The sequence below is a fragment of the Chiloscyllium punctatum genome, chromosome 37 (assembly GCF_047496795.1).
Source record: "Chiloscyllium punctatum isolate Juve2018m chromosome 37, sChiPun1.3, whole genome shotgun sequence".
Taxonomy (NCBI): Eukaryota; Metazoa; Chordata; class Chondrichthyes; order Orectolobiformes; family Hemiscylliidae; genus Chiloscyllium; species Chiloscyllium punctatum.
Genome location: NC_092775.1, coordinates 65,524,055 through 65,537,219, shown reverse-complemented (window position 1 = coordinate 65,537,219; position 13,165 = coordinate 65,524,055). Strand labels below are relative to the sequence as shown.

At 42.3% G+C, this 13,165-nt stretch overlaps 1 protein-coding gene across 1 annotated transcript in view; it reads right to left on the bottom strand.

Annotated features, from left to right (window-relative positions):
- Positions 1-11,079, bottom strand: part of LOC140463205 (uncharacterized) — a 126,800-nt gene extending 115,721 nt beyond the window's left edge. Inside the window, exons 1-2 of the mRNA XM_072556998.1 lie at positions 11,040-11,079; positions 2,747-2,914 (exon numbers count right to left, since the gene is read on the bottom strand). Of these exons, the coding sequence (XP_072413099.1) occupies positions 2,747-2,914; positions 11,040-11,079 (208 nt within the window). The remainder of the gene's footprint in view (positions 1-2,746; positions 2,915-11,039) is intronic.
- Positions 11,080-13,165: the final 2,086 nt, after the last annotated feature.

Here is a 13,165-nt window from a genome sequence, read left to right as displayed (position 1 = left end):
CCACTATACTCACTACTGCAGCCTTTCTCTTGGACAGGCTTAAAACAACAATTAACTTATCTGATTCTGTGCTGTGAACTTCGCCCAACAGTTCCTCCAATATTAGTTGTGAATTTCACAACTGCCACAGATTTGCCCAATCACCTAGCATAAAATTACAAAGGATATTGATAGACTATCATCTACACTGTGTGCAATGCAGCCTAATTTACTGCCATCAGCAACTCTGGATAAACGACACTGTAAGTAATCTAATCTAATCATTAATAAATAATGTGAATAATTGAGGCCCTAACACTGATCCTTATGAGACACCATTGGTCACATCCTGCCAATTTGCGTACCTCCCATTATTTCAACTTTTTGTTGCCTGTCACTCAACCAACTTCCTAGCCATGTCTGTAATTTGCCCTCTATTCCATGGGGTTCTACCTTACTTCACAACCTCCTATGTGAAACTTTATCAATTGCCTTCTGGAAGTCGATACAAGCAACATCCATAGACATTCCCATGTCCACTACCTTAGTCATCTGATCAAGAACTTCCGTGATGTTTGTCAGGCATGACCTACCTGTTATGAATCCATGCTGGCTCACCCTGATTTTCAAGGTATTCAATTACCCCATCCTTGATTATAGATTCCAACACTTTCTCCACCACAGATCTTAGACTAACTGATTTATAATACCTTGGTTTTGCTCTTTTACCCCTCTTAAACAGTGGGGTGACATGCGATGTTTTGTTTTCTGATCCAGGTGGATGACTGCTATATCAAGGGAACTTAAAGATTATAATTCGGGCATTTACATTGTAGGTCCCTATTTCCTTTAATATGCATAAATGGAAACCAACAAGTCCTGGGGATTTGGAACTCTTCAATTTCATTAATTTCCTCAGTACTAATGTTTTACTGGCATTAATTTTATTCAGTCTGTGTTTCCAATTCACTCATAATTTCCTCAGGACTTCTGGCAAGCTATTCTCTTTCTCTACTGTAAATACTGAGGCAAAATAATTATTGAACGTGTCTGCTAATTCCCCCTGTCTTTGACAATATCCTCACGTTCAGACTTTAGTGGGCCAACATTGTTCCTGACCACCTGATTTCCCTTTAGGTAACTATAAAATTTCTTCTTATTGATTTTTGTGTCCTTGGCAAGTTTCCTATCATAATTCCTTTAGTAACACTTACAAGATGTTTGTGGCCCTTTTCTGAGTTTTGCATCTTTCCCATTCGGCCGTATTTTTACACTTCCGTAAGCCCTTTTTCTTTAGTTTTATGCTGTCCCTTATCTCTTTACTTACCCTTGGCTGTGTTTTTTTTTCTGAAGTGGAACTTTTCCTACTCGGGAACATAACTTTGTTTTGTATGGTATAAAATATTTCTTTCCACATCCTTCACTGTTATTCAGTTGTTTTACCTATGATCAGATTTTCATAGTTTACTTTGGACAGACTCTGTCTCATCTCATTAAAATCAGCCTCACCTAAATCTAAAACTCTTTGCAGCTGAGTTAAAAACCACACAACACCAGGTTATGGTCCACCAGGTTTATTTGGAAGCACTAGCTTTTGGAGCGCTGCTCCTTCATCAACTCCACAACGACCTGATGAAGGAGCAGCGCTCCGAAAGTTGGTGCTTCCAAATTACCCTGTTGGACTATAACCTGGTGTTGTGTGATTGTTAACTTTGCACACCTCCAAATCATGTCTAGTAACTGATTTATTCATCCTTTTTGCCTACAAACGCAACATTGAACTCAATTATGTTATGATGACTACTTGATAAATATTCAACACAATTTGGTAACTAATTAAATCTGGCTCATTGATAAATTCAATAATCCCCAGGACCATGTTACATCTGGGAAACTATCTTGGACATAGTCCAGAAATCTACTAGCTTTCTAACAGATGCTTGTCTATTAAAGTTAAAGACCCCATTAATGCTACTCTGGCTTTGTTAGACACTTGCCTAATTTCTGCATTTGTACAATCTAGCACCTCAGATCTCTACCTATTTTGTATACCTACTACAGTTTGAGATACTTTACTATTCCTCAGTTCCATCCATATGAGTTCCACTGAATGCTTTCCCCTTATTATATCCTCCTTCACCATTGAAGTAATTTTGTTTCTAATCCAGAAGGCTACTCCACCTCTCATGCCGATTTCCCTGTCCGTTCTGTAAACATTATCTGGTGTATTTAATTCCCAATCGTGTCGCAGTAATGGCTAATACACCATAGCCTCAAATTTGAATTTGTACCTGCAGCTCATTTAACTTAATCTCCATATATTCATATATAGAACTCTTGTTTGGGCCATACACTACAGCCTGTGCCTCAGGATTGATGCTTTATTCTTCTGTTAATTATGTCTCTCTTCTGGTTTGATAAATATACTTCCTATAGTTTTGCCATTAACTTCTGTTCTTAAAAGTGGGATTCCTGACTCTTTCTTTTTTCTGGTGTGTTACTTAATTTTAAAACTGTATTGATTTCCTTCATGTCATCCATCCTATTTACTGGTTTAGAGTCCTTATGACCACCCTATTTTGCCTTTCCACTATGACATTGGTCCCAGATCAGTTCCCACAGCACTCCTTTAGCCATGTATTTACATCCCTATTTTTCTTACCTCAATGCCAATTTTCATGTGGCTTGAGTAATAATCCAGAGACTATAACTCTTGATTTTGTTCCTGTCACTTAATTTTGTTCCCAACTTCTGATACTCACCTTACCTTCTGGAGGCTGCTTGGTCGTGGAGGCAGCAGCAAAGGCAGTGCTGAGGGCCTGGTGGGGGTCTTTGGTGCGAGGTGGCTGGTGCGATGCAATCGTAGCTTCTTTAAGGTCCAGAGCATTGAAGCAGCTTGGGGACTCAGTATTGTACCAGATCGGGATCTGACGATCTGCAGCGAGGCAGCTGGCAACGAGGTGTCTGCTGAGCTGGACCAGGCTCGAGCAGCCAGCAGCAAGACAACATCATGGAGGAGTGTGTGGCCACCCTGTGGGAGAGATTTGAGTCCAGCACAGGGGAGAGATCAAGCCCTCGTGGAGAAGCTCAGTATGGAGTGTCTGCAAGCCCATGGCTAAAGAAGGACTGTTAATCTTTATCTTGCCTACTTTATAATGAGAAGGACTGTAACGTATAACTTTTAGGCATAAAGTCAAAAAAAAAAGAAATAAGTTTGTGCCTAAAATTGCCTAGTTATTACCCACAGTGTTCAAGGATGTATAGGTTAGATTAGATTACCTACAGTGCGGAAACAGGCCCTTCGGGCCAACAAGTCCACATTGACCCTCCGAAGAGTAACCCACCCAGACCCATTTCCCTCTGACTAATGCACCTAGCACTATGGGCAATTTACCATGGCCAATTCACCTGACCTGCACATCTTTGGACTGTGGGAGGAAACCGGAGCATCCAGAGAAAAACCAGATACGAGAATGTGCAAACTCCACACAGGCAGTCACCCAAGGCTGGTGATCGAACCTGGGACCGTGGTGCTGTGAGGCAGCAGTGCTATCCACTGAGCCACCGTACCACCCTGCATTAGCCATGGGAAATGCAGGGTTACAGGGATAGGGTAAGGGGATGGATCTGAGTGGGATGCTGTTCGGAATTTTGGTGTAGACTCATTTCCACACTGTAGGGATTCTATGATTCTAGTTACCTTTGTACCTAAGGATATGGTGAATTTTGTACACTTTTCACTGTACTCCGTATCCCTGTACTTGAGTACACATGACAATAAACTTAATTCTAATAAATTTATAAGCTCATAACTGAAATGCTTTCTACAAGACTTGTCCCTAATGTTTGATTGTGTCAAACAACTTTAAAAAGCAGTATTATTTTGTGGAAGCTCTGGATAGTGTGCATCACAGCACTTAAGGTACCATACACAGATAAAACAGCCAAGATTATGATCTGTATGGTAAACTTTTGTTAACATATTAGTGTAAAGAAAAGTGAATTCCTTCATGCTGTTCATATATTTGCATATAGATTAGATTAGATTTCTTACAGTGTGGAAACAGGCCCTTCGGCCCAACAATGTTTAGCAGTCACTACTAACATTGTTTCTTTGAGAATAAAAATGATGTGGATGTAATAATAACATTTACAGTCTATGCCATAGATCAAATCACTCAGTACAACATGCATCTATCAACATTCTGGAGCTCACACACCCCAGAGTCCAATATAAGATGAACACCCCAAAACAAAGGAGTTTCTAAAATGTTCTCACATAATAGTGACAGTTCGAAAATAATATATGACCCACTGAACATATTGACACACTGTCTGCCTGGGAACCTCTCACAAATATTTGCATTGACCTAAATATCTTACATAAATGTTGGCATACTCCCAATAATCCAATGACTTAGCTTTCAAAAAGTATATAAACAAAAAAACTGCAGATGCTCGAATCCAAAGTAGACAAGCAGGAGGCTGGAAGAACACAGCAAGCCAGGCAGCCTCAGGCAATGGAGAAATCAATGTTTCGGGTGAAACCCTTCTTCGAGACTCTTCCAGAAGAAGGGTTACACCCGAAACGTCGACTTCTCCATCTCCTGATGCTACCTGGCTTGCTGTGTTCTTCCAGCCTCCTGCTTGACTACTCCAAAATATAAGCTGCTCAAAGAATCATTTCAGATTTTCCTTTACTGGTATTCAGATCATTTCCCCTATTTCCCTTCATAACAGCACTGTGGATATATCAATGTCAATCACATGGACTGCAATGATTCAAAAGATGACATCACTATGTTGACAAGGGCAGTTAGAGATGGGCAACAAATGCTGGCTAAGCCAGTAATGTTACCATATAATATCGTCTGAAAGAATGCCTGAGGCCTAATGGAATGAGGGAACAAGTTATAATATTGTTTTCTTTAATTACTCTTCTATAAAGTATTTCAATTTCCTCTGTTAAGGATGCCAAATTGTTCTTACTTTTTTCATGATTTTGAAAGGTTTTGATTGGGTGTCTAATAAGGTTGTTTACAATTATGGGAGGAATGATAAACTAGGAGGTGTAAACTTATGATTCCCATTGTAAATTGAATTTTGTTTCACCCAGGAAATGATTGAAATGTGGAATTCTCCATCTTGTATGGTTGTTAAAGATTTCATTCAAGAAGAAGCTGGATAGCAATGTGAAGAGGAGATCTGTTATGAGCAAATGGACAAAATAAATTTCTTCAGCTAATTTGGAGAGATTTTTAGCTGGATAAATTGAGTTTGAATACTTCATGGCTACAAAAATATCTCACTTCAAAACATGAACATTGAATTAGATTCAAAACAAATACAAAAACAAAGCCAAGTAAACAGAAAGACTGAAATGTCATAACGCTTTTGTAGCTCACATCATCATCACTAACATGCACGCTCTTCCTTATATTGACCACAACCCACTCTTATTTAATATTTGATCAGCCTTGGGAAAAGTAAACATTGTTTTTATATCAATTAATCCTCTAAGGGGAAAACTGGACCTCAGAGTGATGATATATCCATCTCAACTGCTGTAGTCACAAACACTGCACTCCTAAGCATATAAGGTTTGTGCTAACCATGTACAAGCACTGCACAATTAGGCTAGAATTTTATATGTATGAAATGGATGACAATGGAGGAGAATGGGTAGCATAAAGTTGCAGGTAATAGCATCAGGTCTGGCCCCCAATGCTATCTCACCAGAACACACAGGAGCTCATGATAAATAGAGTGGGATTCCGCTCATTGACTCTTAGATTATTTCATTTCAGAGACTAAGAAGGACAAGGGCAAGTATTTGCTTTGACGAGAGGATGCCTTGAACAATTAATTCTCCTGGGAGGCAGCTCATTGGAACCAGAGAGGGGACTGAATGGAGTTTCTGTTACCATTGCAAGGGTACCCTGACTTAAAGTAGTGGCATGGGGATCATGCATTCAAGTCCCATTCCAGTCAAAGATAATAGTTGTGAATAGGTTAAGACTATAAATATAAGAGGAAAAGTAGGTCATTGAGCCTATCAAATCTGCTGCACCATAGAGTGAGATTGTGGCTGATCTGATGATCCTCAACTTCTTTTCCCCCATAACCCTTGATTCCCTTACTGATTGAAAATCTGCTTAACTCAGCCATCACAGCCCTCTGATGTAAAGAATACCATAGATTCACTACCCTCAGGGAAAGATTTCCTTCTCATCTCTGTCATAAACGGGCAATTCTTTATTCCGAGACTATCCCACCAGGGCATACAACCTTCTTGTATCTAAATAGAAACTGAAAGAATTGCAGCTTCTGTAAATCAGAAACAGAAACAAAAACAAAAGTTGCTGGAAAAACTCAGCAGATCAGTTGCAGCATCTGTGCAGAGAAATCAAAGTTAATGTTTCTGGTCTGGTGACTTGTATCTACCCTATCAAGTCCCATAAGAATTTTGAAAAATTCAATAAGGTCACCCCTCATTTTTCTTCTAAATTCTAATGAATACAGGCCCAAACTACACAACCTCTCCTCATAAAACACAGTCTCTGCATATCAGTGATTAGCTGAAGGAACCTTCTGGATTGCCTTGAATGCCAGCCTATCATTCCTTCAAGAAAGAGCTCAAAACTCTTCAGAGTATTTCAGCTGCAGTCTGACCAGTGCCTCGTACTCATTCATTAATCAGAAGATGACTTTCAATACATTTAATGGTGCATCGTTGGAATCAAGTGTAGCTCTTCTTTGCAACTAGTGCCTTCTACAGTGACAGCAAAATCTCCCTATTAAATACTATAGCAATTGGAACCAAGTGGATCAAACCAACTTTGAGATCCTGGATTGGGATTTTTGTCCTTGGCCAATCAGAGTCCTGAGCTGACAGATATAAACTGGGGATGCATGGGGCAGACCGAGAGCCGGAATGAGCATGGGGCAGACCGAGAGCCAGAAGGGGCATGGGTGGATCAAGAGCTGGAAAAGGCGTAACGGTGGGCTGCCTTTGAGTGGCCGGAAGGTGGGAGGGGCGGACAATTTGCTTATTTACCAGGGTTATCTGTGTAATATGCACTGTTTTCTTGTTTGGTTGATCGGACTATTTTGTATGTGTTTGTGTCTACTGTTTCCCCTTTGGTAAGTTAAGGTGAGAATTGTGGGTCACCCATATTTCCCAGTGAATTGATTGCACAGTGGGGTTAGAGTTTGGCCTTGCCAACCCATTCCCCTGTTAGCTGCTGTTTATTGTTCACTATTGAGTGGCTGTGTTTTGATCAGTCTGATAAAATAAAGAAAGATTTAGATTAGATTACATTACAGTGTGGGAATAGGCCCTTCGGCCCAACAAGTCCACACCGACCCGCCGAAGCGCAACCCACCCATACCCCTACATTTACCCCTTACCTAACACTATGGGCAATTTAGCATGGCCAATTCACCTAACCTGCACATCTTTGGACTGTGGGAGGAAACCGGAGCACCCGGAGGAAACCCACGCAGACATGGGGAGAATGTGCAAACTCCACTATAAACTAGGGATATAAACTCGGGATTCAGAATCTCCTCAGTTCAGGGGCTGATTCTGAGCTGGCTGTGCACATGTAAATAAAGGGTGACTTGGTGATGGGGATACCAGCCTCTGTGCAGTTATTTCAAATTCTCAATTCCGTTTGAAATAAAAGCCAACATTGTGTTTGCCTTCCCTAGTTTTTGATGAATGTTTACACCTGCTTTTGTGATTCCAATGAGGAGGAAAACCTGAGAAGAAAGGAGGATTCTGGATTAGTAGTGCTGGAAGAGCAAAGCAGTTCAGGCAGCATCCAAGTAGCTTCGAAATTGATGTTTCGGGCAAAAGCCCTTCATCAGGAATAAAGGCAGTGAGCCTGAAGCATGGAGAGATAAGCTAGAGGAGGGTTGGGGTGGGGAGAAAGTAGTGTAGAGTACAATGGGTGAGTGGGGGAGGAGATGAAGGTGATAGGTCAAGGAGGAGAGGGTGGAGTGGATAGGTGGAAAAGAAGATAGGCAGGTAGGACAAGTCCGGACAAGTTATGGGGACTGTTACTGAGCTGGAAGTTTAGAACCAGGGGGAGGTGGGGGAAGGGGAAATGAGGAAACTGTTGAAGTCCATATTGATGCCCTGGGGTTGAAGTGTTCCGAGGTGGAAGATGAGGCGTTCTTCCTCCAGGCATCTGGTGGTGAGGGAACGGCGTTGAAGGAGGCCCAGGACCTCCATGTCCTTGGCAGAGTGGGAGGGGGAGTTGAAATGTTGGGCCACGGAGCGGTGTGGTTGATTGGTGCAGGTGTCCTGGAGATGTTCCCTAAAGCGCTCTGCTAGGAGGCGTCCAGTCTCCCCAATGTAGAGGAGACCAAGAAAGGAGGAGTTGACCACAGGAAATGGATTTTAGCCACCTGCTGACTAACGCCAGGGGAACCCTTGTGATGGAGAGGTGGCAGAATGGGATGGGTGTAGAATCTGGCAGAGTCAAGTGTTGCCAGAGGCTAGCCTGTACTGAAAGTCAGTGTGAGACCTCCAGATGTCAAATTGGTAGTGTTGCCATCTTTCCAAAGAAGCTGTGGCTAATGTGATGGCCATGATGGTGGAAGACTTGAGCTCTGATTGTGGTGGCCAACGGCAATGTCTCTCAAGGTCACTTTTGCCCTGAATTTTATGATTCTGTCTTGTCATGTCAAGAAGACATGAAGATAACAAATATATTTTTAAATCTATATTTTTCCTTAAATTTTCTTAAAAATATACACTTTCTTGGATTGACAACATAGATGCCATTGAACACATGATGTGAGTTGACCACAATTTCTGGAAAGTTCTCAACAGCAGTAACCAGGGGACAAAAGCTTACATCATCCTCCTGGAATGTGGCATTCCAGCCACGCCACACAAAAGAACGAGACAATGTTTCTTCCCAGCAATGTTTGGAAAAAAAATTATTGCAATTCATTATGTCAGAAATGGCGTTTCCAAGTTACCTTTTGCAACACACAGTAGGTTTGGATGAGATGACCATCAAAGCATCTTGTTAACCAAAATGATATAAACTTAAACCCAAGCCGTATATCTGTAAATGTTTAGTTTAGAACTGCTTTGATTAACAGCTTTGACTCCTTCTCTCAGTCTAATTGGAACACCAAACAGCAAAGCTGCTCCAGTTTCAGCTAATGCTTACCTCTGGTCTCAGTCTCTCATAAGACAGATTTATAGGAAGATTCTGTATTTTGCTTTCAAAGTTAATCAATTCCCACAATTCAACTGTATCTAAGCTCCTGCAAAAGAGACTTTCAATTAACAGAACCACCACTGGACATTAACTTCTATTTTTCTTTCTTTTCTGTGTGTGTTTTTGTGTTTGTGTGTGTTTTTATGTGTCTTTTTGCCGTAAGGGATTTGCCACAACCTGTTTCAAAAGAGAAAAGTAAATAAATAAGCAAATTAAAACCATCTCGATTACACTTCAAAAAGTAAAGATACACAGCAGCCGCCATATCTGCGGAGTTGGTTTCCACGGTTTCAGTTACACGCAGTTTACCATGGCCCGAACATATTACATGGAACATTCCAGAACCAGGGACCAAGGGCTGCTGGGGAGGTAAATTTTCCATTTAAATGAATGGGTTTGCTACTATCCACGGTTTCAGGTTTCCATGGTAGGTTTTGGAACATATCCTCCGCGGATACGGGGGGACCACTGTAATTCAATTCACTTTCCCTCCTGACCTTCCAGAGATCTGCTAGAGACATAGGCAACATCTCCCAGTCAATCACACATCTCTGTTTCAGAACTGCCAAGCAGCTGATGAAGTTCAGTACTGATGTGGACAATGAGAGATCCAGAGGCTTTGGTGCCATCACTGCTTTTGCCCAAGTACAAAGAATGTTTTTTATGGCCATTGACAGGCCTACTTCAACTAGAAGGCATTTCACTTTTACAATGTCCAACGATCTGAAACCACTGGCAGCAGTTCTCTGGATCTATGCTTCTTACTCTAGATGCAATCATGTATTAACATTCTCTGACATTGTCTCCCTGGTATTGCCCTGCAATGGACAAACAATGAGCATGCAATGATCAACAGCAGCCAGCCCCGATCCAACTGATCTGACATGTGCACTGCTAGATGCCCATCAACACTGCAATATGGTGTTCATAAACCAATTTTAATGTTCCTTACAATAACAGTGCATACGAATAAACAATAATAAATTTTTTGAACATCTGTGAAGCTGAAGTGCACCGAGAGTATTTTTAGATTTGTTACAAGTGCTCCTGCATGTTGCACTGCCTTCACTGTAATCTGTGCTGTGTGCAGGCTGCTAACATTGCTGCCTCATGGTCTGGAATGACCTGGGCAGCCATCCTTTGGCTGACTGGTGCATAAAGGACCTTTGGACATGTTAAGGGCCTCCTGCTTTGATACAGGAGGGACTGTTAGCACTGCCAGATGGACTAAGGAGGCAATGCACATTTTAGCACTGTCCTGAGAAGGAGACCCCACATGCAGAGGTCAGCCTGTCCTCCTCAATTTTTATCACTTTAACTCCCCCTCCCACTCTGCCAAGGACATGCAGGTCCTTGGCTGCCTCCATCGCCAGACCATGGCAACACGACGCCTGGAGGAAGAGCGATTCATCTTCTGCCTAGGAACCCTCCAACCAAAAGTGATGAATGCAGATTTCTCCAGCTTCCTCATTTCCCCTCCCCCCACCTTTTCTCAGTCCCAACCCTCCGACTCAGCTCCGCCTTCTTGACCTGCAATCTTCTTCCCGACCTCTCCGCTCCCACCCCCTCTCTGGCCTATCACCCTCACCTTAACCTCCTTCCACCTATCGCATTCCCACTGCCCCTCCCCCAAGTCCCTCCTCCCTAGCTTTTATCTTAGCCTGCTTGGCACACCCTCCTCATTCCTGAAGAAGGGCTTATGCCCGAAACGTCGATTCTCCTTCTCCTTTGATGCTGCCTGACCTGCTGCAATACATTTTCCAGCAATACATTTTTATGCTTTCCACTTTGTCCTCCTCAATTGTAAGGCAGACATACCTCCCTGCTTTGGACCTTGTCTGCTCACATCATCACTCATTTCTTGAGCTCAGGGCTGGGATGATAACATTTAGATCTCTTTGAGTCTCTGATAGCCATTACCTGATCTGCTAGATGTGAGTCTCCCTGACAGTCACCAATCTCTTGATGGGCAAAGCCAAACATGTGAACTAGACAGAGGTCACTATGTTCATGGCCTGGATGCCCTCCTCACTGTCTAAAGCAGAGCACAGGTAGTCTCTGGAAACTCCACCAGATCTTCAGACAACTTCTGCTGAACTTGCTATCTCATTTCTGGTATCTAAATCTTGGGTTCCCTACACTCTCACACTCTCACACTCTTCTGATTGCATCATCTTTCACAGCCGCCAATAGCTAGTCAGGCATAAATGTGCTCAAATCAGTTTATGGTCTCCAATGTACTCCAGGTTGTATACTCACTGATGGGACAGTATTCAAGCTGGTGGAGGATGAGAGCAAAGATGTGACACTCTCTTCTCTGAGGCCCCCACAGCAAAGGTGAAGAAATATCTTCCACATATGACAGACCACTTCTGTAACTGAATAGTTTGAAAAGCAGAATTATCTAAACCATTTAACCCTCCAGACATGAATTTACTTGATGCAGTTGAAATGCATATCTCTTGATCAAACAGCCATCCCTCATGCTCACCTGATGTTTGCACCATGTACTCATTTGGCTGAACTATGTCCCCACCATCCTAAATGGAGCAACTGCCTCAGTATCCTGCAAGTCCTAATGTCTCCTTCTACATTGGGATCAGGATTGTGATGAGCAGAATGCCGCAACCAATGTCTCAAGGAGTCAGGTCTTCTCCAGCAGAAAAAATGTTTGCAGCCACACCAGAGATAAACATGACATCAAACTGCTTTGCATAGACAGCATCGACAGGCAGTGAAATACACAAGAGCATTTTGTTCCCTGACAAAGCTGCACCATTCCTTTCCAAGAAGACACTAAAGGCTCAACCCATTGTCACCAAATGTGGTTGATTCATACTCCCCTGTCACATTTGCATCCTTACAATGTAACCATTGGCTAATCTCTCAAAGTTGCTGAGATTTGCCATTCACCTTGCCACAATGGAGAAGGTTATTGATTACTTCTGCAATTGCAATGGGATTCTCCAGACCCCATAGCTGCTGACCTCCCATGTGCTCTTCATCCAAATTTACTTCATTCATTAATGTTGATTCCTCTTTCTGTCCCGGGGAAGGAGGATCTCCTGCCCTGCTTGAGCAGCCTAGAGAGGGGGAGGCATCATTGGTGTTGCCTGTAGACTCAGGAGTGGTTGTTCCCAAGTAAATAAAGGTGGCCTCTGGTAGATGAAATATAGTCTGCAATAGAGGATGAGTATTGTCAGGTTTCTAAGGTAACAAACATCCTATTCCCACTCATATTTCTTACGTTCTTCCATGTCTGTTGATGATGGGGGCACAACCTCAGTTCTTGCCTGCACATGCAATGTTTTCAGGGACCCAGCCTGCCAGTCAATAATTGGCTGATTGATTGGCAGAAATCCACTGCACTTAAAGCAGGAGAGTTTTTGTCACTCACTTCCAGATCCATCTCTTCAACTCGACGATAAAAGTAAAATTCTGGCAACAGTGTATAATGATTGCTCTGATCCGTATACAGGATAATTCCAGCATAAATTCAGAAAGGCAAAGAGTACACTGGCTACTCAGGTTTAGACTTCAGAGAACTCGAGTTCACATGGCACCCTTGGAAGCATATATTCATGTAGAACAGCTCCGTCAGGACAGGAGGAATGAAAATTAGGTTATGCTGGAAGGAAGGGAAGAGCTTAGCAATGATATCCTTCACTATGCTTGTCAACTACTGCCATCATTTATTTCAATTTAAACCATCAAATGTAACCTTCCATCTTGACCCACTTTTGTCACTCCAATTATTTCTGAGCAACCAATTCTCCCCTCAGCTTGAGCGTTCATTTGCAATATAACAATCTATGGCCATGTTACTTCCTTTTTTTGTCAAACTATCTGCCAGGCTAAACAGAAATTCATTGCCATTGGTCCCCACAATAAACAGACAATTCCTGAAATACTTGGAGCAGACTCTTCCTTGATGTCCAAATCAA